At 48.8% G+C, this 27,751-nt stretch overlaps 1 protein-coding gene across 4 annotated transcripts; it reads left to right on the top strand.

The window, feature by feature from the left end:
* Positions 1-13,344: 13,344 nt before the first annotated feature.
* LOC100281116 (ATP-dependent Clp protease ATP-binding subunit clpX) lies at positions 13,345-26,654 on the top strand. Of its 4 annotated transcripts, XM_020553317.2 has the most exons (16): positions 13,367-13,915; positions 14,493-14,554; positions 14,634-14,734; positions 15,189-15,195; positions 15,274-15,376; positions 16,945-16,995; positions 17,729-17,803; positions 17,887-17,964; positions 19,106-19,162; positions 20,310-20,380; positions 20,468-20,567; positions 20,728-20,832; positions 21,225-21,287; positions 21,362-21,484; positions 24,582-24,740; positions 26,366-26,654. In XM_020553317.2, exons 1-16 carry the CDS (start codon positions 13,436-13,438, stop codon positions 26,438-26,440), a joined length of 1,710 nt encoding a protein of 569 aa, XP_020408906.1. In that variant the 5' UTR covers positions 13,367-13,435; the 3' UTR covers positions 26,441-26,654.
* The last annotated feature ends 1,097 nt before the right edge of the window (positions 26,655-27,751 follow it).

Here is a 27,751-nt window from a genome sequence, read left to right as displayed (position 1 = left end):
GAGGCGGAGACTTCCTCCTGAGGCCGAGGCCCAAGGTTGGGCGAGGCGGAGCTTCCTGTTGCGCTTGAGGCTGGACTTAGCTGTTGTTAGCCCCACCCTGGCAGGTGGCACAGCAGTCGGAGAGGGGCGAGCGGCGCTGTTTTCCTGTCAGGTCGGTCAGTGGAAGGGCGAAGTGATTGTGGTCACTTCGACCTTGCCGACTGAGGCACGTGTGTTAGGATAAGGCGTCAGGCGATCCTCGCATTGAATGCGCCTGCGATACGGTCGGTTGGTGAGGCGATTTGGCCAAGGTTGCTTCACAGCGAAGCCTGCCCGAGCTGGGCTTCGGGCGAGTCGAGGGTGCGCCCGTTGCTTGAGGAGGCCCTCGGGCGAGGTGTGAATTCGCCTGGACTACTGTTCCCGCCCGAGACTGGGCTCGGGCGAGGCGAGATCGCGTCCCTTGAGTAGACGAAGCCTTGACCTGAATTGCGTCCATCAGTCTCTGCAGCTTATGCTGATGGTGGTTACCAGTCGTGTTTAGGAGCGTTGGGGGTACCCCTAATTACGGTACCCGATAGTAGCCCCCAAGCCTCAAAGGGAGTGTTGGTACTCGCTTGGAGGCTTTGCCGCACTTTTTTGCGAGGGGACCGGTCTTTCTCGGTTACACTTTTGTTCCGGTGGGTGCGCGCGAGCGCACCCGCCGGGTGTAGCCCCCGAGGCCTCAGAGGAGTGGTTTGACTCCTCCGAGGTCTTAATGCTTTTCGTGGTGCCTCGGCCGGTCTGGTTGTTCCCTCATGCGACCTGATCGTAGCCCGGGTGCATGGTCAGGTTCCGAGTTTTCAGGCTGGTTTGTTGACGCTGTCAACGGTTTGGCCGTGGCCGGGTTTGCGAGAGGAGCCCCCGAGCCTCTGCACGGAGCGAGAGGACGATCAAGGACTGTCTCGACTTTTATCATACGCCCCTTCGTCGCCTTTCCGCAAGGAGAAAGGGGGGGAAAGCGCCATGTTGCCCTCGGAGGGCGCCGAACATGGTGTCTCTGGTGAGTTGCTAACGGGTGATCCGAGTGGACGCCCGTGCCCCGTTCGATAAGGGTCGGCTAGTGGCCCAGAGGCGCGCTCCAAAAGTACCTGCATGTGATTTGCCGGACCTGGTCCCGTTCGATAGGGTCCGAGGGCTCGATGCCTCCCTCTAATGGGATTTCGTTACAAAATCGCTCATGTTGGTCTCAGAAATGTCCTAGGGTACCTCGGGAGCGTAGCCCGAGCCTCGGCCATGTAACGGATGTACCCAGAGTCATCCCTCGCTCTGCGTGCTCTGAGGCGGCTGTCGAACCCTTCCGAGGGGCCAGCCTTCAAACCCCTGATCAGTAGTGGGCGTGGAGCCCGAGTGCTCTGGGGCGGCTGTCGAACCCTTTCGAGGGGCCAGCCTTTGAACCCCTGATCAGTAATGAGCTTGAAGCCCGAGTGCTCTAGGGCGGCCGTCGAACCCTTCCGAGGGGCCAGCCTTCGAACCCCTGATCAGTAGGAGGGCTCGGGGCCCGCTTCCTTTGCGGAGAAGGATCCCTTTCGAAATATCCCCTTTCCCGGTCCCTGTAGCAAGAGAGAGAAAGGGGAAGAGGAAAAGGATATGAATTTAAACGGTGTGGCGCACCTTTTTTGACGCGGTCATCATGGCGGAGGTGAAACGACGTCCGCTTCGCCTGCCAAAGGTGTCGCTTGCCCTACTGCGGAGTTAATGCGACGGGACGGGTGGTTCGCGGGGTGGCCGCGTGCGTGAGCCGTTCGAGGAACGGAACACGGGCGCGTCGTCTTCACGCCGTGGGAGAAGGCTCCCCTGCTGCTCTAGGGAGGGGACGTGAGCCTGCAGACGATTTGACCGCCGCTTCCGCTTGTCTGCTGCCGCCATTACTGCTGGTCCACTTTTGGCCATATCAACCGTCGCGCCTCCTCCCGTGGCTGACTGACCCATGATCGATGTGCTCGATTGGCACTGTTGGGCCATGCACAGGGTTGCCTCGAGTCGCGGCACCGGTTCCGCAGTCGAGGGGGCGTGACATTGGCGCAAGTGGCGGTGTGGTTGCTTGCATGTATTAACCGGCGCGCCGGTTACATGACGTGTGGGCCTGGGCCTCCATGTTGGAGGAGCGCAACCTCACGGAGGTTGGCACCCTTTAGCCATTGCTCGGCTTCAAGGATTTTCATCAGGCAGCCTGGCTGCATTCCCTCACCAATGGTCACCCAGGATGGTGACCACCAGTTCGATGGTGGGGAGAAGCAAGTCGGGCTGCGGCCTCTGCCTCGCCCTCAGCTTCAAGGATCTTCATCATCCTTGCTGTGGAGGGGGGGGCGAGCTGAGCCGGAGTTCTACCTCCTGCATGGGCCGGCGGGCCACCTCTTCCTTCAGCATTCAGGGGAGAGGGCGCTCACCGGCCTAGCGGAGGGGGCGGACTTCGACAACGCGGGGCCGGTCGGCCGCAAGCGTTGTCGGCTCCAGCATGTCTGGCTCGCTGGCTCAGCTGGCTTTGGCGCTGCTTCCGGTGCCACCTCCCACCGCTGGGGTGGAGCGTGGCTGTCCGCCCACCGTACGGGCGGCTGTTGCGCCGTGCGCACCGGGGGACCGTCCAAGACGTCGCACGCCGCTAGGGCGGCGTTCGTGTTCTTGGATTGTCTTGTCCTCACTCCGGCACGACGCCTCCGTGCAGAGGTCGGTGCCTGCCCGTCCGCGAGGACTTGAGTGGGGATCTGCCGGTGCAGGCTGGGGCGGCCGCCATTCGTTGGCGTAGCGCCGGCGCGCAGGTGGCCGCTGTCGTCGGTGCTGAGGTGGTGGTCACCAGAGGAGGTTTCTCCACCGACGAGATTGTCGGCGCCACCTGCGGTCGGACCTCCGGCTCTTCAGCCTTGACGGCTTGTCCTCGCCCCTCGTGTGGGGACGTGAGCGAGGGCCTTCCAGCAGCAGCGTTTGCCCTGAGGCTATCGCTGCAGTTGTCTTGCCATCCGAGACGGGGGTCGTTGTCGCTACTGCAGTGGTCGGTGGCGAGCCAACTGGAGTTTGTCGTCCCGCAGGCCCTCTGATGTGGAGGTTGTTCATACCCGCGGGAGTGGAACCGGAGTTCCGTTTGTAATGGCACCCTGAGTGTGGGTGTATGTTCATTGCGGTTGTCGGGGCCTGAATATCTGGGTATTTTGGCGTGGAGCCATGTTTCTTCCTCATTTTGAGCACTACGACTCGCCTGTCGGCTGGCTGAACCGATTAACCGAGTGTGAGTTGCCCTGCGCGGAAGGTGACGAGTGAGGTATCCATATCCCGGAGGCGTAGGAGTCCCTCGGCTCGGTCGGCCTTGCAGCTTAAGGCTTCCCTTGCTCTATTATAGAACCCTCGACTGCTCTGCGATGAGCCGGAGCCGGAGGCAGCGGTGTCAGCGTGGACAGAGGCGGAGTCAGCTCAAAAAGAGGCTTCGTCGGCCCAGGAGCAGGTGTTTTCCCAGGCCGAGGAGGTGCAGCAGCGGCGGCTGGAGCTTGGCCAGGTCGTCCGCTAGAGGGACCAACCCCAGAGTCACGCTGCCGAGGCCGTGAGCCGGGTTGATGTCCTCGGGGGACAGCTGGCTGAGGCTACGAAGCGGCCGGTCGAGGTGTCTGCTCGGGCCGGGACCCTTGCGGAGACCTTGGCTATGATGGCCCGAGCGTGGTGCTGGTGTCCTCCTTCGAGGCGGAGATCCTTCTGCCCGTGTCGCCGTCCGAGGCCGGGCCAGATTCCGCCGAAGGTGGAAACAACGCCGAGGGTGCTGCTGCTCCCTCTGTCGATGTCTGAACCTGCAGGAACAGTTTGTCTGTAGTATGCGTATGTTTTTTGCGGCCGCCGAGGCACAAACATATTATTGTCATGTTATAAAGTTGTGTTTCCTTTCCTCTTATTTCGAGTATCAGGACTTGTTCGTCGGTAGCAGAATCGCTTATTCGAGCGAGAGTTACTTTTCGCGGAAGGTGATGAGTGAGGTATCTGTATCCCGAATGCGTAGGAGTCCCTCGGCTTGGTCGGCCTCGCTGCTTACGTGCACTCTTACCCGTTCGTAGGATTCTGTTATCGATATAGTCGAGAAGGAACGAAAATCGTTCTGGCAGAAAAGTTTTCGAGCGTTAAGACTTGTTCGGTAGCAGAATCACTTATCCAAGCGTGAGTTACTTATCGCAGAAGGTGATGAGTGAGGTATCCGTATCCCGGAGGCGTAGGAGTCCCTCGGCTCGGTCGGCCTTGCCGCTTACGTGTACTCTCGTCGTTTTCAGGATCCCGCTATCGAAACTGTCGAAAAACGCGAAAGATGTTCTCGCAGAAAGACTTTTTTCGAGGAAAATTTTGACGCAGAGGGGGGTTCCCCCCTTCTAGCCCCAGAGGGAGGGTCGGGCTTTGCCGAGGCAAGGCTGACCCTTCCTTGACGGTTAGACTTTATTTTTGTATGTATAGAAAACGAGGTATATGAACGACTTGAAAACATCTTAAGGGTAAAAGCGACGTTGCTGTCGGATGTTCCAAGCGTTGCTGTAGACCTCGCCCTGATCGTTGGCCAGCTTGTATGTTCCGGGCTTCAAAATCTTGGCGATGATAAATGGCCCTTCCCAGGGAGGAGTAAGCTTGTGGCGCCCTCGGGCGTCCTGCCGCAACCGAAGTACCAAGTCTCCCACCTGGAAGTCTCGGGGCCGAACCCCTCGGGCGTGATAGCGTCGCAGAGACTGCTGATACCGCGCCGAGTGTAGTAGGGCCACGTCCCGAGCCTCTTCCAGCTGGTCTAGTGAGTCTTCTCGGCTGGTCTGGTTGCTTTGGTCGTCGTACGCCTTTGTCCTCGGGGAACCGTATTCTAAGTCTGTGGGCAAGATAGCCTCGGCCCCATAGACTAGAAAGAATGGCGAGAAACCCGTGGCTCGGCTTGGCGTCGTCCTCAGACTCTAGACCAACGAGGGTAGCTCTTTCATCCATCGCTTGCCGAACTTGTTGAGGTCATTGTAGATCCTCGGTTTAAGTCCCTGCAGAAGCATACCGTTGGCACGCTCCACCTGCCCATTCGTCATGGGGTGAGCCACGGCGGCCCAGTCCACACAGATGTGGTGGTCCTCGCAGAAGTCCAGGAACTTTTTCCCAGTGAACTGGGTGCCATTGTCGGTGATGATGGAGTTCGAGACCCCAAAGCGATGGATGATGTTGGTGAAGAACGCCACCGCCTGCTCGGACCTGATGCTGGTTAGGGGTCGGACCTCGATCCACTTGGAGAATTTGTCGATGGCGACCAGCAGGTGCGAGAAGCCCCCGGGTGCCTTCTGCAAGGGACCGATGAGGTCAAGACCCCACACAGCAAATGACCAGGTGATGGGTATTGTCTGCAGGGCCTGAGCGGGCAGGTGCGTCTGTCTCGCGTAGAATTGACACCCTTGGCAAGAGCGTACAATCCTAGTGGCGTCGGCCATCGCGGTCGGCCAGTAGAAGCCTTGTCGGAAGGCGTTCCCAACGAGGGCTCGAGGTGCTGCATGGTGACCGCAAGCTCCCGAGTGTATCTCTTGCAATAGCTCCTGTCCTTCGGCGACGGATATGCATCGTTGGAGAATGCCCGAGGGGCTGCGGTGGTAGAGCTCCTTTTCATCACCCAGTAAGACGAACGACTTGGCGCGCCGCGCCAGCCGCCGAGCTTCGGCCTTGTCGAGAGGTAACTCTCCTCGGTGGAGATATCGCAGGTACGGGGTCTGCCAATTTCGATTAGGCGTGACCCCATTCCGCTCTTCCTCGACGCGCAGTGCCTCACCCTCGGCGGCCGAGGATACCTCGGGCTGGGCCGAGGCCTCCTCGGGCTCGGACGTGTCATCGGTCTTGACGGAGGGTTGATGTATGTCTCTGGAGAAGACGTCCGGGGGAACCGTTGTCCGCCCCGAGGCTATTTTAGCCAGCTCATCCGCAGTCTCGTTGTACCTTCGAGCGATGTGGTTGAGCTCGAGCCCGTAGAATTTGTCTTCTAGGCGCCGAACTTCGTCGCAGTAGGCCTCCATCTTCCGGTCGCGGCAGTGGGAGTTCTTCATGACTTGGTCAATGACAAGCTGCGAGTCACCACGAGCGTCGAGGTGCCGAACCCCTAGCTCGATGGCGATGCACAACCCATTAACCAGAGCCTCGTACTCGACCACGTTGTTTGACGCCGGGAAATGGAGGCGCAACACGTAGCGGAGATGTTTCCCGAGGGGTGAGATGAAGAGCAGGCCTGCACCAGCTCCTGTTTTCATCAGCGACCCATCGAAGTACATGGTCCAGAGTTCCGGTTGGATCGGAGCTGTTGGTAGCTGGGTGTCGACCCATTCAGCCACGAAGTCCGCCAAGACTTGGGACTTTATGGCCTTCTGAGGAGCGAACGAGATTGTCTCGCCCATGATCTCCACCGCCCACTTTGCTATCCTACCCGAGGCCTCTCGGCACTGGATGATCTCCCCTAGGGGGAAGGGTGACACCACAGTCACCGGATGAGACTCGAAGTAGTGTCGCAACTTTCGCCGCGTCAGAATTACTGCGTATAGTAGCTTCTGAATTTGCGGGTAGCGGATCTTGGTCTCGGATAGCACTTCACTGATGAAGTAGACCGGCCTCTGGACGAGCAGCGCATGCCCTTCTTCTCGTCTCTCGACTACGATCGCGGCGCTGACCACCTGAGTGGTTGCGGCTACGTAGATCAAGAGGGCTTCTTCCGCAGCGGGGGGCACCAAGATGGGCGCGTTTGTAAGGAGCGCCTTTAAGTTTCTGAGGGCTTCCTCGGCCTCGGGGGTCCAAGTGAAGCGCTCGGTCTTCCTTAAGAGGCGGTACAAGGGTAGGCCTTTTTCGCCGAGGCGTGAGATGAAGCGGCTCAGAGCCGCAATGCATCCCATGACCCTTTGTACTCCTTTCAAGTCTTTGATAGGCCCCATGTTGGTGATGGCTGCGATTTTCTCTGGGTTGGCCTCGATGCCCCGCTCGGAGACGATGAACCCCAGGAGCATGCCTCGGGGGACTCCGAAGACACACTTCTCGGGATTGAGCTTCACGCCCTTCGCTCTCAAACACTTGAATGTCGTTTCAAGGTCAGAGAGAAGGTTGGAGGCTTTCCTCGTCTTGACTACGATGTCATCGACGTAAGCCTCGACTGTTCGGTCGATGTGCTCTCCGAACACGTGGTTCATGCACCTTTGTCGCACCTGCATTCCTCAAGCCAAATGGCATAATAGTATAGCAGTACATGCCAAAAGGTGTGATGAAAGAAGTCGCGAGCTGGTCGGACTCTTTCATCTTGATTTGGTGATAACTTGAGTTGGTGTCGAGGAATGACAGGGTTTCGCACCCAGCAGTGGAATCCACGATTTGATCGATGCGAGGCAGAGGGTAGGGAACCTTCGGACATGCTTTGTTTAGACCAGTGTAGTCTACACACATCCTCCATTTCCCACCTCTCTTTTTCACAAGCACAGGGTTGGCTAACCATTCAGGATGGAATACCTCTTTGATGAACCCTGCAGCCATCAGCTTGTGGATCTCCTCGCCTATGGCTCTGCGCTTTTCTTCGTCGAAACAGCATAGAGGCTGCTTCACGGGTCGGGCTCTAGCTCGGATATCCAGCGAGTGCTCGGCTACATCCCTCGGTATGCCCGGCATGTCTGAGGGACTCCACACAAAAACTTCGACGTTTGCACGGAGAAAGTCGACGAGCACTGCTTCCTATTTGGGGTCGAGCTCGGAGCCGATCCAGACTTGCATGCAGGTGTCGTTGCTGGGGTCGAGAGGGACAGACTTAACCGCCTCTGCTGGCTCAAAATTGCTGGCGTGGCGCTTCGCATCTGGCACCTCCTTGGAGAGGCACTCCAGGTCGGCGATGAGGGCCTCGGACTTGACGAGGGCCTCAGCGTACTCCACGCACTCCACGTCGCATTCGTACGCGTGTCGGTACGTGGACCCGACAGTGATGACCCCGTTGGGGCCCGACATCTTGAGCTTGAGGTAGGTGTAGTTGGGGACATCCATGAACTTGGCGTAGCATGGTCTCCCCAGCACCGCGTGGTAGGTTCCTCGGAACCCGACCACCTCGAACGTGAGGGTTTCCTTTCGGAAGTTGGAGGGAGTCCCGAAGCAGACGGGCAGATCGAGTTGTCCAAGGGGCAGGACGCGCTTCCTAGGGATGATCCCATGAAAGGGCGCCGCACCGGCCCGGATAGTGGACAGATTGATCTCCAAGAGCCCGAGGGTCTCAGCGTAGATGATGTTGAGGCTGCTGCCTCCGTCCATGAGGACCTTGGTGAGCCTGGTGTTGCCAATGACGGGGTCGACAACGAGCGGGTACTTTCCTGGGCTCGGCACGCAGTCAGGGTGGTCGCCTTGGTCGAAGGTGATGGGCTTGTCGGACCAGTCTAGATAGACTGGCGCCGCCACCTTTACCGAGCAGACCTCTCGGCGCTCCTGCTTGCGGTGCCGAGGCGAGGCGTTCGCCACTTGCCCACCGTAGATCATGAAACAGCCATGGACCTCGGGGAACCCCTCTGCCTTGTTGCCCTCCTTCTTGTCGTTGTCATGGCCTTTGCCACCTTCCGCCGGGGGCCCGACCTTATGGAAGTAGCGTCGAAGCATGACACATTCCTCAAGGGTGTGCTTGACGGGACCCTGGTGATAGGGGCACGACTCCTTGAGCATCTTGTCGAACAGGTTGGCCCCTCCGGGAGGCTTCCGAGGGTTCCTGTGCTCGGTGGCAGCGACAAGATCTGCGTCGGCGGCGTCGCGCTTTGCTCGCGACTTCTTCTTGTCCTTCTTCTTCGTGCCGTGCTGGGTGGACGTCTCGGGGACATCTTCCTGCTGGCGTCCCTGAGGCTACTTGTCCTTCCGGAAGATGGCCTCGACCGCCTCCTGACCAGAGGCGAACTTGGTGGCGATGTCCATCATCTCGCTCACCTTGGTGGGAGTCTTGCGACCCAGTTTGCTCACCAGGTCGTGGCAAGTGGTGCCGGCGAGGAACGCCCCGATGACATCCGAGTCGGTGATGTTGGGCAGCTCGGTGCGCTGCTTCGAAAACCGCCGGATGTACTCCCGCAGGGATTTCCCTGGCTGCTGGCGGCAGCTTCGGAGATCCCAGGAGTTCCTAGGGCGCACGTACGTGCCCTGGAAGTTTCCAGCGAAGGCTTTGACCAGATCGTCCCAGTTGGAGATCTGCGCAAGAGGCAGATGCTCTAGCCAGGCTCGGGCGGCGTCGGAGAGGAACAAGGGGAGGTTGCGGATGATGAGGTTGTCATCGTCCGTTCCACCCAGCTGGCAGGCCAGCCGATAGTCTGCAAGCCACAACTCCGGCCTTGTTTCCCTCGAGTACTTGGTGATGGTAGTCGGGGCTCGGAACTGGGTCGAGAACGGCGCCCGTCGTATGGCCCGGCTGAAGGCTTGCAGACCTGGTGGTTCGGGCGAGGGGCTCCGATCCTCCTCACTGTCGTAGCGTCCCCACGCCTGGGGTGGTAGCCTCGGTGCACCTTCTCGTCGAGGCGGGCTCGATGGTCGCGGCGGCGGTGTTCGTTGCCGAGGCGACCCGGGGCTGCAGGCGTCGCGTCCCGCGTGCACCCGGTGTGGACCGAGGCTTCCCGCATGAATCGGGAAGTTGCTACGCGATGCTCCGAGGGGCACCCTTGCCTTCGGGAGGCAGAGCTCTCGGCCCGTCGGACCGCAGCGTCCTCTAGGAGATTCTTGAGTTCTCCTTGGATACGCCGCCCCTCGGTGGTGGATGGCTCCGGCATCGCTCAGAGCAGTATTGCCGCTGTAGCCAAATTCTGGCCGACCCCACTGGAAGCCAGGGGCAGCCTTGCCCTGGCATCGTCAGCGATACGGCGCTGGTCGTCCCGAGCCTGATGATGCGCTTCTCCGGCTAGTGCTCGACCTGCCCACTCCTGCTCGATGTTCTGCCGGAGCTGCACAAGTTGTCCTGCTTCCTCGTCGAGCTTGGCCTGCATCTCGCGGATTTGCTCGAGCTGTGTGTCCTGACCCCCCGCAGGGACTGGGACCACAACTAGCTCTCGCAGGATGTCAACGCGAGGCGCAGGCCCAGGGGGATCGTCATCCTCCGGCATACCAAGGTGGTTGCCTTCGTCGTGACCCCCTAGATCGACGTGGAAACATTCGCGACTTGGGCCACAACCCTCGTCGTCAAGGCTGTGGCCATCATCGGAGCAATCGGAGAGGCAGTAGTCACATGCGGTCATGAAGTCTCGCATGGCACTAGGAGCGCGGAGCCCGGAGAAATCCCAACCAGAGTCGGGCTCGTCTTCTTCCTCGGAACCCGGGGGCCCGTAGGTCGAGACGGCCGTCAGTCGGTCCCAGGTTGACCACATATGGTACCCCGGAAGGTTAGGATATGCCTTTATGAAAGCGCTCACCGAAGCGGGGTCGCTTGGTGGATCGAAGCTGAATCTAAAAGGTACACGGTGGAAAACGGATGGTACCTCTCGATTGACGGACGGTGACGAAGTCGCGTCGGGGACGGACTGCACCATTATCTCAGGTACGAGGCTAACGCCCAGCAAGTCCTTCGCGAGTGTGCTGACGTCATCTGTCCGCTTGGGGTTGGCACGTTGCGGGGAAACGACACTCGCCGTCGTCTCAGGCGCGAGGTCAACGCCCGACATGTCCCCCGCTGGGGTGCCGGCGTCGTCGACTCGCTCGACAGCCGACGAGATGCCGCCTCCTACCTGGCCACGATTGCCCCGTCTCCTCCTCCTGCGGCGAGGAGGGTGGCGGGACAAACCCGGATGCTGCTCTTCCGCCACGGGGGGAAGACGTCGTCGAGTCCGCTGCCGCCGGGCGGGCTGATGGCCGTCGTTGTCGCTGCCGCGCTGCGGGGGAAGGAGTACCATGTCGTAGCTGCCGTCGAGGGACATGAACTCGAGACTCCCAAAACGGAGCAGCGTCCTGGGCTGAAGAGGTTGCTGGAGACTACCCATATGGAGCTCAACGGGAAGTTGTTCGTCAACACGCAGCAGGCCCCTACCTGGCGCGCCAACTGTCGGCGTTTCGACCCCGGGGAGTCCCTGGACCGACGAGTAAAAATTGTTGCTGCGTGTCCCAGTCCAGATGGGTTGGCACGAGATGGAACACAAGGGGGCAAAACGCGGCTTGTGTTATCCTGTGCCAGGGGGATGCGCTTGCAGTAGCGGTTACAAGCGCTCGCGAGGGAGAGAGAGAGAGTGGGCCTGTTCGTCAGCCCGTCCTCCCGCGCGACGGCCCTCCCGCATGAGGGCCCTGGACCTTCCTTTTATAGATACAAGGAGAGGGTCCAGGTGTACAATGGGGGTGTAGCTATACGCTAACGTGTCCGGCAGAGAGGTGCCTGAGCCCTGTGTACATGCCAACGTGGCTGTCGGAGAGGTGCTAGAGCCCTGTGCACACGGTATCGTGGCCGTCGGAGGAGCGCTTGAGCCCTGTAGAAGCACAGCTGTCGGGGCTGCTGGGACCTTGCTGACGTCTCCTTGCTTCCGTAGGGGCTGAGAACCACTGTCGTCATGGACGCACGCGGGGAGCCATCATTACTTGTTACCGGGGCGAGCCTGGACGGGATGCCGATCTTGTTCCCCGTAGCCTGAGCCGGCTAGGGGTAGGGTAATGATGTACCCCTCGTGGCGTGGTCGGTCCGAGCCCAAGGTCGGGCGAGGCGGAGACTCCTACTGAGGCCGAGGCCGGGGTCGGGCGAGGACGCGATTCCTCCCGAGGTCGAGGTTGAGGCCGAGCCCTGGGGTCGGGCGAGGCGGAGACCACCTTCCGAGGTCGAGGCGGGGGCCGAGCCCTGGGGTCGGGCGAGGCGGAGACTTCCTCCTGAGGCCGAGGCCCAAGGTCGGGCGTGGTGAAGTTTCCTGTTGCGCTTGAGGCTGGACTTAGCTGTTGTTAGCCCCACCCCGGCGGGTGGTACAACAATCGGAGAGGGGCGAGCGGCGCTGTTTTCCTGTCAGGTCGGTCAGTGGAAGGGCGAAATGACTGCGGTCACTTCGACCTTGCCGACTGAGGCACGTGTGTCAGGATAAGGCGTCAGGCGATCCTCGCATTGAATGCGTCTGCGATACGGTCGGTTGGTAAGGCGATTTGGCCAAGGTTGCTTCACAGCGAAGCCTGCCCGAGCTGGGCTTTGGGCGAGTCGAGGGTGCACCCGTTGCTTGAGGAGGCCCTCGAGCGAGGCGTGAATTCGCCTGGACTACTGTTCCCGCCCGAGGCTGGGCTTGGGCGAGGCGAGATCGCGTCCCTTGAGTAGACGAAGCCTTGGCCTGAATTGCGCCCATCAGTCTCTGCAACTTGTACTGATGGTGGTTACCAGCCGTGTTTAGGAGCGTTGGTGGTACCCCTAATTACGGTACCCGACAATTAGATTTGTGGAGTGTCACTTTCATACAATAGTAAATATACTATTAAAATAATCATTAGCTTTAAAAAATTTGAGATATTAAGATCAATAATGTGTTGTTCCTTATACACTAACTTTTTTATCGAATAATTTGTGTGGTGTCGCTAGAGATGTCAATGGGGAATTCTCCACCGGGATATAGCATCCCATACCCATCCCATCATGCTTGATCCATCCCCATACCCATCCCCATACCCATCATGGGTGCAAAACTCATCCCATACCCGTCCTCATTCGGGTTTCGGGTCCCCATTCCCAATTAAGGGATAACTAGGTACTAACAGCTAGCACAAACTATCCAGATTTTAGACATTACCACATCGGCGAGCACTCATCCATGAACCATAATCCATTCATCCATCCATCAGAAAAGAAATCAGTACGTCGGGACCGATAGAAGAAAATGAGAAATGGAGTCTACTCACATTCCTTGGTCACCATCTAAGTTCGTTGGCACCTGAGAATATATGGTCGTCACCGTCGTTCTAGGCTTCAAGCAGTCGGCGATGCTCGTCGTCGCCAGTGAAGTCGCCAGTGTGCAGTGCTAGCACAACTGTCCAGGCCTGCGGCGGTTGGCCGGCTAGACAGGGTGTAGCGTATGGCTGGTTATTTTAGAGTTTTGTTTTTTACTAGTCTACTAGTTGCTTTACCGTGTTGCTTTGTTGGGCTAGGACATAGGACCTGGTGCGTTGTCGTGCTGGGTTTGGTGGCCGGCTCGGCCTCAACTTATTCATACAAACAAGACAAATGTACACGTATAAAATACCCATGGGTAATCTGGTTCGAATTATTGCTTCCCAAATCCGTACCGTTTACCCAATGGATAAAGATTTTATCCTATATTTATATCTATATGAACAATTTTTGTCTCATACCTATATCTTAACAGAGGAATTCTACACGGGTTAGCGAGTATTGGGTCCCATTGACATCTCTAGGTGTCACGGGCATTTACCGGTCCACAAATATTTCCCTACCTCTGCTTTCATTCGATTCATTCCAGTCCACCCTCCCTTCCCCGCACGAAACCCCCACCAGTATTCATCCATGTCAGCCGCCGTCCGCTCCCGCGCCGCAGCGGCCGCCCTCTCGGCCGCGCGCCGCATCCACGCTGGCCACGCCGCGGGGCAGAAGCAGCAGGGCAGCAACAGCACTGGCGCCTTTCGCCGACCTTGGACCCTCTTCAGGCGCCAGCAGCAGGAGGAGCGGAGCCACGTTCCCCGCGCCGCCGCTCCTGTCCTGGATGCTGTCGCCGATCACAGGGCCGGCGGTTCGGACGGTGCGGAGCCCCCAGAGATCTGGCGACAGCCCGGAGAAGCCCCTGTCGCTCCCGAGGGTGTGGGCGCCGTCGGGAGGATCGACGTGGTTAGGGTTGCAGCCCCCGGTGGGGAAGACTTTGATGGAAAGGACGGGGGCGGGGAAAGCGGGGGTTGGGGTGGCTCTAACCTGGGACGACGGTTTCCCACGCCCAAGGAGATTTGCCGTGGGCTGGACAAGTTTGTCATCGGCCAGCAGCGAGCCAAGAAGGTAAATACTAAACCCCTCGGAAATTTTGTGTCTGATTTTATCTGATTAGACTTTGGAGTTACCGTCTTATCTACTCAGGTCCAGTTTATGTGTTTGTCCCATTAATTTCTCTGAAATTTGTTTAAAATATAGCCATTTGTAAGTATCTTTGATGGTTAATCCACTAGCACCCATCTGCATGTATCAATTGTTAATACTTCTGTGCATATTGATTGTCAAAGTCTCTAAAGTTTCACCAAATCTGTAAGGGTTTTATGCTGATGCGGATCAGCACACATGCATCAAGTTGTATTACTTCATATTTGTTCTCCTACCATTTTAGGCCCTGTTTGGAACCTCTAAAACTAATAGTTAGCTACTAAAAATTAGTTGTTGGGTTCCAAACAGCCTCAGCTAATACCGCAGCTAATTGTTAGCTACCTCACAACTAACATTTAGTTCATTAGCTGGCTCAACCCAGCTAATAATTTATTAGCTGGCTAACTATTAGCTCTAGGGGTTCCAAACAGGGCCTTAGTGCCCCTAGGCTATATTTTTCAGATTATTTAATAACCCTGTTTTCTCTCTCTTAATGCAGGTGTTGTCAGTAGCAGTTTATAATCACTATAAAAGGATCTATTGTGAATCACTCATCAACAGGTAGGTTTTGAGTAAACATCAGTTTCCTGAGAGCTATGTAGCATCAGTTTGTAAATCGAACAGAACATGCGGTCTGCAGGTCTGCTGCGGATTGCAGTCAGAGTGATTCTTGCACGAGTGACACCGACATGGTAGAGCTTGAGAAAAGCAATATTCTTGTCATGGGACCAACGGGCTCGGGTACATGCTCTTATCTCTTGACTACGTTAGTGTTGTATTTTGCAATCATCTAACACTGTCCATAAATAAAAAATGTTTTGAAATTAATCATGTACGTAAAACTTTGTTTTGCACAATCATTTCCTCTCTTTTTCTCTGTTCAGTTCGTGTGGCTATGCTAACTCTGTTTTATTGGAAAGCTGTTTTAGCTTTGCAGAGACATGTATGTCTAAAACGAGCAACTCTTGCGGTGGTTATTATCACACTGCCTATTAGCCATACAATCATGCACCTATCGTATAGTGATATGCTATTTTTGGTAGAATTTCCAAACGATCCAAGTAGTACACATTTGAGATTTTCTGAACATAGTATATGATGTCTGATTTATTTGAATTTGAAATTGAGTTTTCATCTTCTTTTCTGTCTTATAATAATTGGTACATTCTACTGGATGGAACGAAATATGCAATAGTATTGCAGTTGAGTATCCACCTTTCATTTAACTTGTTCTATGCAATCATAATCTTGTGGTCCTTATGTTATGAATGTCTTATTAGTCTAAAATCTTTCCCGAAGTCAGGGAAAACATTGCTGGCAAAAACACTGGCAAGATTTGTGAACGTGCCCTTCGTTATAGCTGATGCGACAAGCCTCACTCAGGTATACTGAATTATGTCTGTTTATCAATTCATTAACCCCGTTCCTGCTGACGTAGTTTGTCTGTGGATTTTGTTCATGCTACAAATTTAAAGGCACATGATTATAAGTTTAGTATCTTAAGTGTCATGCTTGCTACTATCCTTATACTTAATTATGTTTTTGTTAATTCAGAACTTTGTTCTTACAATTTTTCCAGTGTACCAGACGATATTTCGTTCCTGCTACAATTTTTTTATATAGAACGCGCAGGAGAACTGCGCATCTTATACATTAGAGAGGAAAAGAAACCTTACAAAAGAGGAGATGTTGCTGAGCAAATCTCCCAAAGACCCACATAAACCCGAAGGTAATTACAGATTGGTACTGAAACTTGACCCGACCTCGCCCAGAGCAGCAACTAAGCCCATGCTCCCAATCTCCTTAGCTCCTGCTATTGCCCAGCAAACGCACTCATCCGAGAAACACCTAAAAATCCTGGGTAAGGATGGAGTCTCCTGCTACAAATTAAAGAGCAGATGATTATAATCTTACCATCTTTTTAAGTTTCATTTTTCTGATCCCTTCTTTGCTGACATTGAGACTAATATCCTGATATTTAAAACCATTGTGCATGCTCTTGTGAAGGTTTCATCGGTTCCATTCATATTTTATGATTTCTTATCCAGTTCTTTATTCCACTGGAGACATGGAGTAGATTGTTTGCTATTTTTTAATATGATTTTTTGTTCAGCTGCTCTTTTTTTCCCGAAAAACGCAGGAGAACTGCGCCTCATTATATTAAGAAGGAAAAAAAGGTCTAAGAAGACCAGGTACAATAAGACAGACTTCCTTACGGAGGCCGAAAAATCAGAAAACCAAAATAATCCATCTGAGACAGCAAACTACTACTGGTGTAAACGCCCTCCTAGGCTAAACCTCAAGAAGGGGGGCAGACTGATAGGAAAGACCTTTAGCCCTAGCCATTTCCCACATCCATCTTTCCTCTAGAGCCATCCTAATGGCTAAAGACACATTAGGAATCCAGTTATCAAAGACACATCTGTTGCGGTGGTTCCAAATAATGTAGGCCTCCAAAGCAATCAGAGAATTAAGCCCCTTTCTAACCAGACCTCTAACCGAAGAAGAGGCTTCTTCCCACCAGCTCATGAAGGAGGACAAACCAAGTTGAGGGGCGAGCCTTTGAAGGTCGAAAGTCCTCAGCAGCTGAAACCAGAAAATCCTTGAGAAAACATAGGAGACCAGAAGATGGTCTAAGGTTTCCTCCTCTTGATCACACAGAGGACATTTCGGAGGGTGATCAAGCCCTCTTTTAGCTAATCTGTCAGCGGTCCAGCACCTCTTTGTTCAGCTGCTCATTTCATGGAGTGGATATTATGGCACTAACATATACTTCTTTTACACTTTTTGTGCATAAGATGTTTGAATTGATTACAATCTGTGTAACCAACAACTGTAATACTTCTGTTTGCGAGTGTTGGGCTTGCACCAGCTACGTAGACTTCATGTGTGTAACTGTTGGTGCTCAGAAGTTCACCTTAGTCTGACTTTATTTCCCCCCATTTTTGTAGGCTGGATATGTTGGTGAGGATGTTGAATCTATTTTGTATAAGCTCCTAGCGGTACCTCTCAACTCTCTATATTATATGGACCTTGCATTTTAGCCATTTCTGCATTGTAATTCTAACCTGAACTGGAGAACCTTCTCCCCTCCCCCACCCCCTGTTTTACTTGAGACCTTTTTTCATGATAATAATTGGGCTCTAGAAGATTTTAGCAAGTACCAAAATTTCAAAACTGGAGGTGGTGTTCTCAAGGGAAAAAATAGTAAAAGCACTTATTTTAGGTTGCACAGTGTCTGTGATTGCGAAGCCAAACTCGTGCTGTTATGCACTAGCCCTGCCGGGGAATGGGCACTGAGATGGTCAATTCCCTTCCTCATGTGAAGGTATGATTAGAGTTGAGTTTGCTATATTCTGGATATAGTTTGTTAGGACATGGAGTAGATTAGATCCTTCCTTAGGAGTCAAGTATAAACAGCTCTATGTGAAGAGATATCTAACTCTCAAAGTAAGCACATTAATAATCTAGTTCTCTTATATTCATTCCCTAGCAGCCACTGCCGCTCAGCCATCCTCCAGTGTTGTTTATCCTGTCATGAACATGGGATGGGACATGGCATATGAAGTATGTGAAGATCGTAAAAGATAATATAAAGCATAAACTTTGGATTTGTCTCCAAGCCAGGCAGAGTGAAGTATACAAACAAAAATAGAAGTGAAATATGTTTATCGCACTCCGCTTAGTTTACCGATGCTTCTACTCATCTTTATACATTTCTCTTTTGCACCCTAGGCTGCTGATTTCGACGTAGCTGCTGCCCAGCAGGGAATCGTCTATATTGATGAAGTTGATAAAATAACAAAGAAGGTTTGTTCATAAGTTAATTTAGGCACCTGTCATACATTTTATCCTTTTTTTCCTTTTATATTTCTGATTGCAATGCTTTTCAGGCTGAAAGCATCAATCTTAGCAGAGATGTTTCAGGTGAAGGTGTGCAACAAGCATTGTTGAAAATGCTTGAAGGAACGGTCTGTCTGTCAACCTTTGAAGTTTGAACTTTCCATTAATAATTTTTATGCTCGGGGAGCTCCTGTAGAAGAAACAAACCTAGTGATTATTTAGCAGTTTTCCACTTTTTATTTTTTTGGAGAGATTTTCATAGTTGTCTGGAGTCAATTTACAATGGATTGCCATTGTAGACTATATAGCGGTATAGCCATAGTTTAAAAATAGTCTGTAACAAATTTGATTTGATTGATTTGTTTTTGGCAGTGATATGTGATCTGGCATAGGCTGTGCTAGTATGCTGTTCCAAAACCAATTGTTTTCTTTTAATCCTCTGTTGAGGTTTAAGCTGTATAGTACAAAGTACAAATACCATTGATAATGCACTAAAATCCTATTTTCTAGCATGTAAGGGGTTCTGGTATATAGATATTTATAACTTGTACACAACACTTTATTTGCAGCAAACAACCGATTTGTTTCTGAGCATGCAAAATGAACTGCATAGACTGGGTCACTATTAATATTAACTGATGGAATTATGGTATTGTATTTAAGGAATCTTAGAGCAACTCCAGTAGTTCTCTAAAAGACTTCCTAAATCAATAATTTAGGTAGTTAACATAAAAATTATTCTCCAACAGTTCTCTAAATGAACTTCCTAAATTTAACAACTTGTCATCTAACCTCATTTTCTCTCTACATTTGGCAATCATTTAACAACTCCCTAAACAAAAATATTGACTGCATTATGTAGTTTTTGTGACTTATTTTTTATGTGGATAGATACAAAACAAAATTACAACCTATATTTAGAGAACTATTGGAGAACTCATATTTTTTTACTCCAATGGCCATTTAGCAACTTCTTAAATCTATGATTTAGAGAGCTAACATTTACATAACTATTGGAGTTGCTCTTAGAAAGCATCCTTATTAGCACGCAACAGCTCTATTCAGTTCCATGTTTTAGTAGCAAATAAGCTGTTCAGAACTTCAAATTCTCTTTTTGTTCTTTTCGGTAATTATTAAGTAATTAAGTTTGTGTCTTTTTGGTCCAATTTGTGAGTGCCCTCTATGTTCTGTAATGCAATATATGTAAGATGCATGGCAAATATTTTCTTATTTATCTTCTTACAAGTTATGTTTATGCTGTCAAGATAGGTTGTTAGTGTTCCTGAGAAAGGGGCCAGAAGGCACCCAAGGGGTGACAATATCCAGGTATCCTTCCATGCAAGCTGCACTTTGATAGTTATCAGAAATCATAGTAGTACTAGTACACTGTTTATGTTCCCTGCACATACTAGGAGGATTAATGTTCTCTTGCTGAACAGTGAAAAACTGAAAACAATAGTTTTGTTATTCTAATGCAAAAATATTTCTGGTGTTGTTCTTGTAACCCTCTGTGATGTGTAAACTTTGAAATGTTAATACGTTATTTAGTGTATTAACAGAATTTGAAAAACGCAAGCCAGAGGAAACAATTAAACACATGAGGACAATAGAGTTTGAGAAATTGTCAGTAATACTGCTATTATATCTTTTGATATTGATAGTAGCATGTGTCCGAGGTTTTGTTTTGTATCTTCCGTGTTCTTTTTCATCTATAACATTTGACATTTTAAATAGTGGGGTAAACCATTTAGCGGGTCGCTACCTCAAGATGCTAAAAGGCCCATCATGAGCTAATAGTGGCAATAACAATTTAGTGGAATTAAACAAAATTGAATCAACTCGTCACAACTCACATCATGCATGCACGTGGGCCTATTTGTACCTGGTCTGTAGCAGCAAGCCTCTTTACTCCTTACTCCTTAGTTGTCTACTGCTTTTCTCCCAGGCCACTACATCGATACAACTTCGGCATGCAACTGCTGTCCCACACCCACGCTCGCATGGTCTGCTGGCCTGGCCAGCAGCTGCTTTTGCTACCAGCGCAGTCACATTGCTGCTGCAGCACGCACATGCTGCAATCAGCCATGCCATTACCAGCACTAAACTCCAACATCCAGTATGGCATTTAGTGGCGCTAATCACCGCATTAGTGATCGTACCTTCAGTAGCAGAAGAAAGGACCTCGGGTGGTCTTACCCTAGCACCGCTATTTGAAAAAGTGATAACATTGGAGTCAATGCTTATGATTCCTCGTCAACTTTAGAAAAGAAGAGATGTATTTGAATAGTTTTTTTTTCCATATCCCTTTTACTTGTAACATGTTAAATAAGAACCAATTTTTTATCCTAACATACAAGCGAGCCAGAAGGCTTCTTTATTCGTACTTGCACATGTTTTGATCAGTGTTCAGTCAATAGCTAGACCCACAAGAAAAAATATGCAGATTTTGATGTTCATTTGTCTTGCATCGCAGATTGATACCAAAAACATTCTCTTCATCTGCGGTGGTGCTTTTGTGGACTTGGAGAAAACTATTTCTGAAAGGTTGTGGACAGTCTTTGTGTTTTATGTTTTGGACTTCTGATATCACAAGCTTTTAATAACCAAGGTTTGCCCTGTTTTCTTTCTTAGGAGACATGATTCTTCAATTGGTTTCCGAGCGCAGGTTCGTTCAAATATGCGATCTGGTGGTGTCATAAATGCTGAGATTACATCATCGCTACTGAAATCAGTGAGTAAAAATTAGAAAATGACTTATGTTATGTGTAGCATTCTCTGTTGGCTGTTGGCTCTTTTCCAAATAGTATCACTGTCTTCTGCTTTGCTTCACCTTCATGCTAGAGTCTTTATAGTTTTTTTTTCTTTTTTAATTATTTGGACTATTTCTGCAGGTTGAAAGTGGCGATCTCATTGCGTATGGACTAATCCCAGAGTTTGTTGGTAGATTTCCAATTCTTGTTGGTCTATCCTCCCTCAGCGAAGATCAGCTTGTTGAGGTAACTTTATTGTTCATGTACACCTTCACTTGCATGTAACAGGCTCAGCTTCAGTTTAGTGGTTACAGACCTCGGTGATTACAGGCTGGTGTTAGCAATTATACCAAAAATGACTACTGTACTGATAGGGGTCTCCTGTAGTCCTAGCGATTGCTTACTTTTTTTACTTTATTTGTTAGGGCTAGGTTGTCTTATTATCAGGAAAGATCATCTAAAAAAATCTGTACAATCACTATCCATTACGCCCCATCATCTTTCAAGCCTTGCTTCCGCATATCATAAATTTTGCAAAATGCAAATGTTATCTTCATATATTTATTGAACACTCTTTGTTCCTAGGTACGCAACTTATATTACCTTCAAAGCTAACACAGCTGTGCTCCACTCTGTAGGTTCTCACAGAGCCAAAGAATGCCCTTGGCAGGCAGTATACCAAGTTGTTCGAAATGAATGACGTAAGAATTTGTTTGGAATTTTGTTGTCCCCTTAATGTTCATGTATTTATCTTGCAACTTGCATTGTTACTTAGGTCAAATTGCATTTTACGGAGGAGGCTTTACGGCTTATTGCCAAAAGAGCAATATCGAAGAATACTGGGGCTCGTGGTTTAAGGTCCATATTAGAAAGTATATTGACAGAAGCTATGTATGAGGTATACACTCTTCTCCCACCGGCACCATTGTGAAATTCATTAATTGGGGTTAGGAAAACCGTTTAGTAGGAGATTTGTTGCAACACATTGGCATACATGCAGTGCTGGTGTGACGAGTAGCAATATATATATTTTTTCTTTTGTTGAACTTTCTATCTATATTTTTTCTTTTGTTGAACTTTCTATCTGAGGTTGTAGAGGATAAAAAGGGGCAAAAAACATAGCCTCTAATAGTATGTACATCCATATTCATTTGTGCGATGGAGAAGCCATGTGAGAGAAATGAGCTAGCGCCCATGCTAAGAAACATGAGCGACTAAGTATGGATGCTAATGCTAAACTGTATGGTATTGGACGTACTAACTAGCTCAACCCAAAAGCTTAAGCTATTAGGAGAAGATAGCCAATCCACCTACACACTTCAACACCCCCCACTCACGTGCAGCTAGAGAGAAAGGTACAAACGTGGAAATAAAGCGCAACACAAATAAAGCCTTTGCCATGATTCGAATTCGAGACCTCTGGCTTTGATACCATGTTAGAGTGGATGCACTAACCAGTTCAACCCAAAAGCTTAAGCTATTAGGAGAAGGTAGGCAATCCACTTATACACTTTAACAATACCAATGATAAGGTTTGCTACTGGTGCTAAGGCTACTTTTTGTAAAAAAACTAAACATTTAAATCACATGCGCACCTATTAAGGGGTGCTAAAGTAATAACATAGAGGTAACTGAGAGAGATGATACTAGATAACTACCTTTTGCACCTAAATCAAGAGGTAAGTGAACGTGCACATAGCTCCTAGTCGGTTTGGTGACTTAATGATAAGTAATTTAGGAACTAACCATGTAAATGGAATCTTATGAACAACATAGTAGATCAAATGGTTGGCTATCGATGCTCAACGATTCCTCAAAATGAAAAGGATGACATGGAACTCAATGATGTATTTATTCGTTTATATTTTTTTATTCGAGTTTAGGAAATGTTGTACTATAAAGAGGGATGTGACTCTAAATGACTTAGGGTAGAAACATTGCTCAAAAGATCTAACATATCCTATTAGAGATACAACGAGCACAACATATGCACTCGGGTCAATATTGTAGATCTTACGCCATCTTATAGTGCTACTTCTGGCATGTCCAGAAGTTATGGACTCTGGAAGTTTGGCTAGGGTTTGGAAGTTTGACGAATGTGGTGCGAAGTATAAATCTCTCCCCGTCTTCTCTAATGACAACCACTCCATTGTTGTGACCTACCTTGTCACAAAAGCCCTCTTGAGCATTCATAGCACTCTTCTCACCACTCATCTTTGATTCTTTTGAGGGATTTGGTGAAAGATTGAGAAGTGAATGGAAGGTGGTAGAGAAACTCAAACCTACCATTTTGTGAAAGATTGAGAAGAGAATGGAAAGTGGTAGAGAAACTGAAACCCATCATTTGAGCACTTGTTTCTTTGCCTACCTGTTGGGTAGACATTTGTTAGTCTTGGGGCTTTGCCCTTAGATGGCTAGGTGTTGCTAGTGAAACTCTGAGAGGTGTGTACTACCCTTGATTTCTATTGGATTTATTGCGCTTGACCTCCTAGAACTCTTGATAGGAGGATTGGAGTTGAAAGAGACTCTAGACCTTTGTGGTCACCTTAACGAGAACATAGGCATGTCTTGGTGGTGTGGTTGAACTTCGAGATAAATTGTTGTCTCATGTGCTTGTTGTTGTGGTTTCGTTTGGTTTGACCTTCCCCTTTCTCTCTTGCGTTGATCTTTAATATTTTCAATCGATCTTAGTGACGTTTGTCAAGGGAAGGATACAAATAGGGATGAAAACGGGATGGGAAATTCCCATACCGTCCCGTTTCGAATACTGTTTTTTCCCGATCGTTTTCGAATTGTTCAGGAACCGATTAGAATCGGTACGAAAACGATTTAGCTAGTTTTTCGATCGTTTTCGTATTTTTCGTTTCCGAGTCGTGCTAATACCGTTTTCTACCGTTTTATATAATATGAGATAGATCTAGCATGTAATTTATTTAAGTTATAAACTTTTGTTGTGTTCAAGTGAATGAATAAGCGAAAAGCAAATGTTATAATTACTCTAACTAATATGAATGATGATAAAGAGTTGTTTGTGTATTTCTAAATCTTAAAAATTAGGCAATAACACTTTACTATGTTTTTGATAAAACTACAAAATAGTTATCTTTCCGATTATAGTTATCGTTTTCGAATAACCGACAATTCTGATCCCGTATTTCGACCGTTGGTTTTTGTTTTCGTCCCGACCAAAAAATATGAAAACAAAAACAATTTAGCTGTTTTTTCGACCGTTTTCATCCCTAGATACAAAGGGGGTCTATCAATCGTAAGTGTGGTAATTCAGCGATCTATTTTTTTTGTTGAGATTTGGTGCTGGTTTCGTAGATCTTCGGAACTTCCCGACAAATCTCCATAAGAGTTCCGGACTTGGCTAATCTGCTTCTTGAAGTGTGACTAATTTCTTTTCAGTAAGCGATGTACTTGTTCTAACTATGCTTATTGGATCATACAAATCCTTAATTAAAACAAACCTAAGTCCCTCTCAAGAAAATGATCCTAAAGCTAACCAATGTGTGTAGCCATTAATGTTAGGCTATGTCCAGCAGATCGTGTATGTGGCCGTGAAAAACACTGTTTTACACTTTAGAGAGTACTATTTATATAGTGGAGTTTGAAATGAGAGATGCGGATAAGTATGCTGTTGGAGATAGCCTTACCATGGCAACTTAAATTTCATTGTTGGTATGTCTCTTCATGTTTCTTGAAGCTATACATTTTTAGGTCTGGATACCCTAGGATCTTTTCAAGTATGAACTGAACCTAAGGATTTGGATCAAATTGCAGCAATCCAATTAGGCCTAGGCCGTTGTAGTGAACTAAAAACCATCAAATTGTCACTACATTTTTTATTGTTTAAGGAAAATTGATGTTAGCTATCTTGAATATTCTTGGTGGATGATATGTATCATTGTGATGTTCAGTTAGCTTAGAATGTGTTTTGTTACATTATTCCGTGAGTCATTTTTCCACTGTTCTGAATTAAAATTTTCTAACAGATTCCAGAGACACGAACTGGAAAAGATAAAATAGATGCTGTGGTTGTTGACGAGGAGTCTGTTGGATCTGTAAATCAGCATGGAATTGGAGCTAAGATTCTTTGCGGAGAAAAAGCTTTGGATGTCTATCTGGCCAATCACAACAATAAAGAATCAACGGTACATACCATTTTCATTTTAATTTTCACATAAAATTGGTTGCATTGTCTAGTTAAATCAAAACGACGGGCTGGTCAGCTTACCTATTGGCTGGTTGACATTAAGTGTTTTACAGAGCAGTTAAGAGATATGTTCATGTCATTGTTAGTTTTTATGATGGTATGAGGCATGGTTTTTTCAAGCAGGGTATTTTCACAACCACTTAATATTAAGAAATACCCAAGTCTATGTTCATTACTCATGAAATTTTATGCATAGTGGTGGGATTGTGCATTGATACGTGCAAATGTACAAAATGGTCAATGTGCCTGACCAATTAGTGAAGTGACCAGGCACTTGATAACATAAACTAGTATGTTGCCTGTGCTAATGTTATGGGCCACATTAAATCCAAAGTTAATTCTATCAAATTTGAAGTACTTAACTAATTGTTCTTTGCCAAAGCTGTTTCCATAACACTGAACTGAGCACTGAAAGTTCAGTGTTTTGCTAATACGACCAGGTTAGGACTCCTGACTCCATTTTTTAAGAAATGACACTGGCACAAGGCATATTAGTTTTTAGACAAATAACATATGGCACCATACCCAAGCTACATTGATTTATCTGTACAGTCCCTACAAAACTGGTGCAAACACTCCATGACTGCCCGTGTCTTCCGAATAATTCCTGCAAAATAGGATCATAACAGAGACAGATGATCAGGCACACACATTTTGCACTTAATGTTACTTAAAATTTCACAAATGAAAAACTTACAGAACCTAGCTTCTAATGTAAACCAACTAGGCCTAGGAGCACATAAAAGAAAAATATTATAAATGTGATGAGCTTGACTTTCAGGCTTTCTGAAAGTTGAAAGAAAAAGATTATAAATGTGATGAGCTTGACTTTCAGGCTTTCTGAAAGTTAAAAGAAAAAAGATTTATAATCCACTTACAACTTATTTTTTGGAAGATAACGACAACTCACATACTTGCACCCATGTATTATATGGAATTTGCTACTTTCATATTTTGTAAGAAAAGATATTCGTTAGTAAGAAATTAGATCTCACAGCAATTGATGAGCTAATTTGCACCATATAACAAGTAATTAAGTACCAAATGCAGACCAAAGAAATGCTGGGTATAATCCGGATAATGGTAAAAAGGATAAGTTAAGGTGTAAGAAATTAGATACAGTTAACATTATAAGATTTGGCGTGTCTTTCGTGTTGGGAAAGGAAGAGGGAAAAAAAACCGAACGATTACCTTCACAACCAGTGACGTGGTGATTTTTGTAAGAAGTTAGCACATACATTGAAGGATGGCCGTTGGATTTGGTTGATTGAGAGAATGGCTGAGAGATGATCCGGCGCGTATGTTTTTAGGATGCTACATGTTTGGCTGCATACGTTGGTGTGTCCATGGTGGAGGTGATTAACGGGTGGATCAAGGATAATTATAACTGGTACTCGGTTCTTTTTTATTTGTCACGTTTTAGTTAAAAAATGAACTAGTCGATAACAAATATTCGATAACGGAGGTAGTATTTTATTTATGGGCAGAGATCCACTTTACATTGATGATTTTTTGAGGTTCTGGTACGTTGTTTTGCAATCTTACGCTGCTCTCTTTTTGCAGGGCCAACTCCAGGAGAGACCAAACGGGGAATCAGAGATCGATACGGAAGCCCCCTCTAGAGTGGCCAGCATGTAGAGGTTCCTGGCAACAATAATTATGTATATAAATAACTTATTGTCTGCCTTGTAACTGTAACCAATTCAAATGTAAAGTCGGGCCATATAAATTCATCATGTGACCGGCGCTGGGTTGTAATTTGTCATGTTGAATTTCGGGGGACTGAAGCTTGATCTTGCAGTATTTACATAAGGAAAGTAAAGAGGATCGCTTTGCGTCTTTGGGCAAATCAGGGAACCATCCAACTCTGATTTCCGTTTCATCTTTCACGCGATGGATAGGTATGCTAGTAGCCAGATCTTTTTTTTGAAGCCTGCAATGTTGTTCCGTATGGTTTCGTTTCAGGTTTTTTTTTCTGACCTGCGTATTTTTTCCCCCAATGGTTGGCGCGTATGCGAACTGCCTGCCAGTCAATTTCTCTCGTGACGCACTGTAACAGCGTGATGACAAAAAAAAAAAAAGATTTGTACGTGCGCACACGTCATCTAGGGTGAAGTTTCACCTAGACTGAGCTAAACGTTCCACCAACTGAACCAGTCAGTCAGTACATTAAACCCTTCTGGATTTGCAATCCACTATCGAGGCCGTGCGCCTAGTAACATGTCTGTAATGTGTGCACATTGTATTGGCTCCATGGACCCCAGCAATATAGATATAGATTTTCTAGAAATGTTAAATAATTATTTAATCATTTCTGGAAATGTTCAGTAACTAACAAGGCATCTTGGATGAGTGATAACATTTCCGGTAAAAGGACAAGTAATTGTTAAACAGAATTGTCAGTAATTATCACTTCCGCAGTGAAGAAAGAAACACCTATTCAATCATTAATTAATTAATTATTTATTAAAACTCCATTATTTAACTCCGTCTATGTTGATTGGAAGACTTCCTTGAGTCGTTTCAACATAGCCGGTCCCAAGCCCGGTAAAGGAGGGTTGTTAGGTCCGGCAAACCAACGTAAAAACCAGCCAAATCTTATGGAGATGAAACCACAAGGAAAATCGTTGGGGCGTAACCCTCTTAGCGACGCGCCATATCGGAACTCGGGTATGGTATTAAATAAGCAAGGGCCGGGCCGTCACCCCTTAAGTGATGCGCCGTCTCTTGATCTGGAGCCGATGATAAGTGAGCAAGGATCGGGTCGTCGCATCCTTAGTGGCGCGCTACATCGGCGCCCGGGTGTAGTGGAAAATGAGCAAGGGTCTTTGCATCTTCCTCGGCGGGTGCGAAGGGTAAGGAAGCTAGTCGAGCCAACTAGGGTCCGTGTAGGTAGTTGGAACGTAGGTTCCTTAACACGACGTTGCGGTGAGGAGACGGGTAAATATT

The sequence above is a fragment of the Zea mays genome, chromosome 5 (assembly GCF_902167145.1).
Source record: "Zea mays cultivar B73 chromosome 5, Zm-B73-REFERENCE-NAM-5.0, whole genome shotgun sequence".
NCBI lineage: Eukaryota > Viridiplantae > Streptophyta > Magnoliopsida > Poales > Poaceae > Zea > Zea mays.
The sequence above is the reverse complement of the archived record's forward strand: the minus strand, read 5'-3'. Positions and strand labels throughout refer to the sequence as shown.

Bases quoted from the DNA above. Each gene is read 5' to 3' on its own strand.
- LOC100281116 (XM_020553317.2), top strand. From the start codon at position 13,436: ATGTCAGCCGCCGTCCGCTCCCGCGCCGCAGCGGCCGCCCTCTCGGCC. The intron at 13,916-14,492 runs GTAAATACTAAA...CTCTTAATGCAG, and splicing joins GCCAGCAGCGAGCCAAGAAG to GTGTTGTCAGTAGCAGTTTA. The intron at 17,804-17,886 runs GTTTGTTCATAA...AATGCTTTTCAG, and splicing joins TTGATAAAATAACAAAGAAG to GCTGAAAGCATCAATCTTAG.